This window comes from Lithobates pipiens, unplaced genomic scaffold, assembly GCF_037356315.1.
Source record: "Lithobates pipiens isolate NorthernLeopardFrog02 unplaced genomic scaffold, aLitPip1_a1.2 Scaffold_13, whole genome shotgun sequence".
NCBI classification, from domain to species: Eukaryota; Metazoa; Chordata; class Amphibia; order Anura; family Ranidae; genus Lithobates; species Lithobates pipiens.
This window is the reverse complement of record NW_027507718.1, coordinates 343,574,687-343,580,686: the sequence shown is the minus strand read 5'-3', so window position 1 is coordinate 343,580,686 and position 6,000 is coordinate 343,574,687. Positions and strand designations below refer to the sequence as shown.

Genomic DNA, 6,000 nt, shown 5'->3' with positions numbered 1-6,000 from the left:
TATAAGCCATCAGTATTTTTATTAGAGGTATTTTATGAATCAAATGATCAGAGCACTTTAAGGTACTAGCAGACACATCATACCTTCTGGAGAGCGTGCTTTTTTTTCTAGTTTCCAACTTTGTTAATTCTTATAGCTCTAGTATCAAGCTTTTTGTTGTCGAGGTCCATTTACACTTCAGTGGTCTGTTTCAGTGTGCTAATATGCATTGCATTATGATAACCCATTTATTATAATGATGTGGTATACAGTTTCAGAAATACAAAAAAACAAGAGACACATGGGTCGGTAAAAAAAAAAAAAAAAAAAATTTATTATCCATATAAAAAGTGCCAAAATATTCACCAACATTGTATCCTATTCCAATGACTTGCTCACTCTAGTGACCAAAAACCGCACATACAACTAATCACATTGCTTTGCACGCATATCCTGTTCACATATTCCCACAGTAGCCAGAGTCTCTTGACACTGGATATGTTGCATTTCTGTTAGCAGATGTCCAAATGTCCAGATTCATATAGGCATGGAAAGGATTGAATCTTGAAGAATACTCCTGCTTGCACATCATGGAGTGACTTCCAATATGGTCAGAATGTGGAGGGGAGCCGCTAACAGGGCAGAATCCATCAAATACGTCATTCTGTGGAGCCCAGATGGATCCAAACAATCCAGACATTGGAGACAAACTTCTAGTGCTGGAGAGGTATGGCTGTAAATACACAACAAATATCAAAATCTAAGCCAGAGTAGACCTTTGCTGGTTAAAAAAAACAAAAACAAAAAAATGTCCGACATTCTGCCTGTGCGTTTGTCGGCCTGTCCAAGTCGGACATGCATGCTGGAAAGCCAGCAACCGACCAACTCCCAATCAGCGCTCTCACCCTCTGTCAGAACACAACAGCTCAGCAGGGGGGTGATCACTGAACTAACCTCACATGGTTAAAAAAAAAAAAAGAAAACTGTAGTGTGCACCCGGCTTAGGGTTAAGCCTGGTACACAATGCTGACAGATCGCCATACATCCACACAAGAGATGTTGATGCAGTGATTCCAATGCCCCCACCCGTGCCTTTGTATTCTGACAGTGCCACTCTCCCCCTCCCTGATTGGATGCTTGTTTTCCAGCATGTCCTTCGACAAAAGCTAGACATTAGAGCGGCTTCTGTCAGACAAACAGCTGTACATACTGACTGAATGTTTTGGGCCCCTATTTACCCAGCTTTAGCCTGCGTCTCTTAAACCCAGGCACACACTTGTTATCTAGTTTTTATAAAATCTGAGAATGTTTTAATTGCATTTCTATTGATACAAAATGACTGTTGCTGACTTCTATTGTAACAGACCATTTTCCTCTTAAAATAAAGAACAAAAAAGAAAAACAAACTTGCAAAAATGAACACAGGTATTTGTTACTAAAATGTTGTCAGTGACAACAAAAAAAATGTTAATATCCTGTAGTTAAATTACAAATTAATAAAAAATAAAATGTTACATAAGGGGTTCACATACAAGGTAAACAGAATAAAACTGTATTCTAGTGGCATTTACTTACAGAAGTGCTAACATAACTTGCTGGTTCCCAGGAGTTTGGCATGGAAGGTGCAGGTGGAGGGGGTGGTGGAGCTTCTGGTGGGTTTATGTTCCAGGTAGACTGACAATGATTAATGAAAGCTGGATTCTGGACTTCAGGACATGAAAAGCCATTGTGATAGTTCATGTTTTCTGGAAGAAAAGCACAGTATTGTTATTCAAATACTCTGAATATTTTAAAGTTAAAAAAGTGGATTGTACGAAACTGAGATAAAAGAATAATAGCTCAGACAGCACAATGGCAAAATTAACCTACAATTACTCAAAGATCTTACAAGGCAATGCATTTTGGCTAAAATTGTATTAACCTTTTAATGGATTACTTAAGAGCTAGGATTCAACAATCTGTAGATAGAGATTTGCAAGCATGGGTCTCAAAATTGACAGCCATCAGCATACTCTGTAGTCAGCTGCCAGACTGGGCTATGGTTCCCAATCATATGATTACCATGGCAGCTATGATAGCTATTTGATAGTAAAGCAAACCTCTCCAAACTACTGTTATCACTGTAATTCCTTCTGTGTGCACAGAAAAAGTGCTGTTGATAACCTTTACACATTGCTATATATGTTCCATAGTTGGGAGCTCAGACAGCTTAGAGTTGGAGACCAAACTTTATATGAGGCTTGACATGCATTTACAAATGTAAGCTACAATAAATAGGATTTTTTTTTTTACTCTGCAGAAAACATCCTGTGCTTGGAGTCCATTTAAGTTGTAAACCCTTACATATACCCGGCAAAGTGGTTGCCTTCAGATGATATACAGAGATGAAACAGATTCACCTACACAAGTTGTACCTGTTTGTCTCAAGTATTCTCTTCTCTATTTGAGATCAAAGTCCAGAATTTATAAAGCTCGGCTGAGAGGTCAGAAAAACGTGGGCAGAGGGCTGAAGAGTTCAGTGAGGAGAGTGCTGAGCACCAATTGGAGGCAAGAAACACAACCCCCTTCACACAAGGCACACAGCTGAGGCTGCAATTCTGCTGGAGATCCCTTCTCTGTCACCATTTTTCATTTGGTATCAGGCCAACTTGTCAGAAGCAACTCATGCAGATAGCAGGGGGACGAGAAGGCAGACAGAAAAGACATTTAGTGATCTTAATAAAGACAAGTACACACTACAGAGGGATATGCTTAGTTCATTTCCATGTCTGAGGTTTACAACCACTTTAAGGGACCACTGAAATCTTTATGCTTTTCGGTTATACTGCGCCCTACAGGAGAAATGGACAGTGGCAAAAAAACAAAAACACACCACCAAAACTTTTAGCCAGCACAGAATAACCCCACCTACTACCAGCATAAGTGTTTTCTTGCCATGTAGTACTGAGAGCATGAACATAAATACAAGCTAGGACTTGAGTGCCTCAACAAACGCCAAGAAGGGGGCTTTACACTGAACACAAAACTTCATTCTCATCCATAGAGGGACACAGCAATTCTTTGACATCCAAAAGTAGTCCAACACAGCAAAAAGCTAAGATGCCAATGACAGAAAATTGAGGAGTTGACTGAAGCAGACATCAGATGCCCAAGACGTCTATCTGGTAAAGCTTGGAGAACATGTGAACAGCAGGTCACGTGATATTCTTCCAATCAGGGAAACACAGTTTGATGCCTAAAAGCGCTTACAGGTCTAGTAGGGTAGAACCTAATCCTGGAAACCATAAATGATGGTTTGCCTCAGCCAGTTTTCTGGCAGAAGAAACTAAAAGCTCCCTTCCAGAGTCCCTCTGGTATGACAAAAAGAGAATCAGTCTTTTGAAAGAAGCAGTAGCTGAGATAGTGACCGTCACAGACCAGTGCACATCAAGACAATGGAAGGCATTTGCTTTTTGGTGAACTGGAACCAGAAGGATGCAAGAACAATGTCCTGGTTGAGGTGAAAGGCATGACCTACCTTAGGCAAGAAGGAAGTCCTGGGCCTCAAAAACCACCTAGTCTCTACGCAAGCAACGTTTAAAAACTAGTTTTAGAAAGGTGCACATCACACTGATAAGAGCTAAAATGTTCTTAATTTGAAAGTAATAGAACTTAAGTCCTCAAGGGTAAGTTCATCAGTCCAGGACTGGGTCAATTCAGTCTTTGCACGCAATGACGCTGAAGCTTCCAAAGTCTGTGAGTGAATCAGATAAAGAATCTGTAGTGCAAGGCACAGGAACCTGCTTGTGTCTTCTACAATCACAGTCAGCAAATAATTAGGAAATTTGGGTCAAAGACTTGGACGACTGTAGTTAAAACCTCAGCTGAAAAAGGTCAAGAAACAGGGCACACCCAACGGAGCTAAAGAGGACCCGTAGCCATTAATAGAATGAGAGCTGGGGGCATCTGGTACAGTATCAGAATCAGACATGTAGCTGTAAAGCAACATAAGGCTTAGGGTATGATGCAAGGCATGGCCTCAGGCGCTCACAAAACCCATATAGCTGCTAGCAGATGAAGGTGAGATAGCCGCAAGTGACCAAAGTCACTAGTTGGGCAGCAGGAACAACTTGAAGTTCTATGTGGCTCTTCACAAGAAGGAACACAATTGAGAAGATCCTTCAAGGCTATACGAAGAAAAAGCATGGGGTGCACACAACACTCCTTCCAGCTGATGGACTTTAGCACTCAGTCCCACAGTGTAAACCCCCTTCTGGGGTGGAAAATGCTACTCAATAAGTGAGTCTTCAGAGGCAGGACAAGCACTGTAGAAATGTTAGTGGCTGTGGACCTGGAAAAAGCACTGAAGATCAGATGCAGAACTCCACAAGGCAGGCAGGGGACAGCTGCACCACAAAAATTATAGGGAGGAAAGGGGCAGGCAAAAAAATGTTAGCCTTTACAGCAGCACAAGACACTAGGAAAAAGAAAAAGTAAAAAAAACCCTGAGGAATGCTGGTAGAAGAGGTCATCAGGGATGGCCTACATTTTTTTTGTTGATTGGCAGTATCCAAACCCCCTGTAGGCAGCTGTATAATCTGAAGGTTAAAGACTTCCTCTATACTTCATTGGACAAGAAAGAAAGTCCCTTTTTTTATGATGAAGTGATTCCATCAGCAATTTGATCCACAGAAAGTTTTTTCATTAACACCCCTCTTGAGTCTCAAAGCATATAGGTGGTCTCAGTTCCATTCGTTCTACCTTTTAGCACTTGAAGCCTACCCCCAACGTTTTTACCACTTTTTTCGGGACAGATGAGGCCTGAACTTGGTAGCAAATTTGGATACATATATTCTATTTCCTTGTTTCTCATTAGTAAAAAATAAGAAAAAGCATTTTCCTGCAATTTTTCCCAAAACAACATTTACATAATTTGTGCAACCCCACATTTTTACAACAAACTATAAATCAACAAACTCTACCAATTACATTTTGCCTTTTGATTCTATGCTGTGGCACATGCAGGAAGGAAAAAAACTATATCTATAAATTGATACTCTAACATTAGCATAAGGTTAAGGCCCCATACACACTATTCGATTTTCTGCTGATTTTTGTCTTCAGATTTACCAAAACCATGTAGTGCAATGCCTGACTGCATACAAATTGAAACTCTTAAGGTTTGACCTCATATCATATGGTTTTGGCAAATCTGAAGACAAAAAAATGCAGAAAATCTAATAGTGTGTATGGGATTTTAGTGTGGTTGACAAGGATACTAATTAGTATAAAGGCTACTTTTTCTCAAACGTGTGACCATCGCTAAAAATTTGAATGACACTGTTTACTTATGTGAGTATTTGAAGGTCATGCAGTGATACAAATGCCATCCAGATCATTTGGCATCATTGTTGGGACCTGAGGCTTAAAGTATAACTAGAGTTAAAGTGAAAAAACAAAATCTAATTTTGGGCTGTCCGCAGAAGACTCCCCTAACTTCCTGTTTTGGCTATGGGAGAGGAAGTGAAGGGAAATCTTCCTAATGGGACACAGATAGCAAAAATAGCACAAAAAAATGATAGGGGTTATAAAACTCTCTTACTTTAAGATGGCCCATAAATGCCTCTATGCTGGTATTGGAAATAAGCATTGGATGGCCAATAGCCGATTGTTTCAGCTTTTGGGCTTAGGCTTTATAGCTACACTAACGGCTGTCACGCCTCTGAAAAGTGATCCGCTGAGGTGTTTGACAGGTGGGGAGGAGGCAATATGTCAACTATTCACAGCCTGTTTCAATCTTGTAAATGCTGCAGCACAACCACATGCATTGCAGCCATCTGCAGTGTGGCCCCACTCACTTGAATAGTCAACGTTTTTGAATGTAGCAGGGGTTTTAATTCTTGCCACAAAGCATTGCGGCCAGAACATGTGAATATCAGAGTGGTTGGATAGCAGTAAAAGTTCTGGCTCAACCATGTGTTTTTACCACCCTCAACGGCAAGTGTAAACCAGCCTTTAGTGCAGGATGCCAGCTGTCAAGGA

The 6,000-nt window shown here is 40.6% G+C and overlaps 1 protein-coding gene across 2 annotated transcripts in view; it reads right to left on the bottom strand.

Moving 5' to 3' along the window:
- Positions 1-285: 285 nt before the first annotated feature.
- The window catches only part of TMEM131L (transmembrane 131 like), a 155,605-nt gene continuing 149,890 nt past the window's right edge, over positions 286-6,000 (bottom strand). For both annotated transcript variants that reach the window (XM_077477067.1, XM_077477066.1), the window contains exons 34-35: positions 1,555-1,724; positions 286-712 (exon numbers count right to left, since the gene is read on the bottom strand). In XM_077477067.1, the coding sequence (XP_077333193.1) occupies positions 437-712; positions 1,555-1,724 (446 nt within the window). In that variant the 3' untranslated portion in view covers positions 286-436. The remainder of the gene's footprint in view (positions 713-1,554; positions 1,725-6,000) is intronic.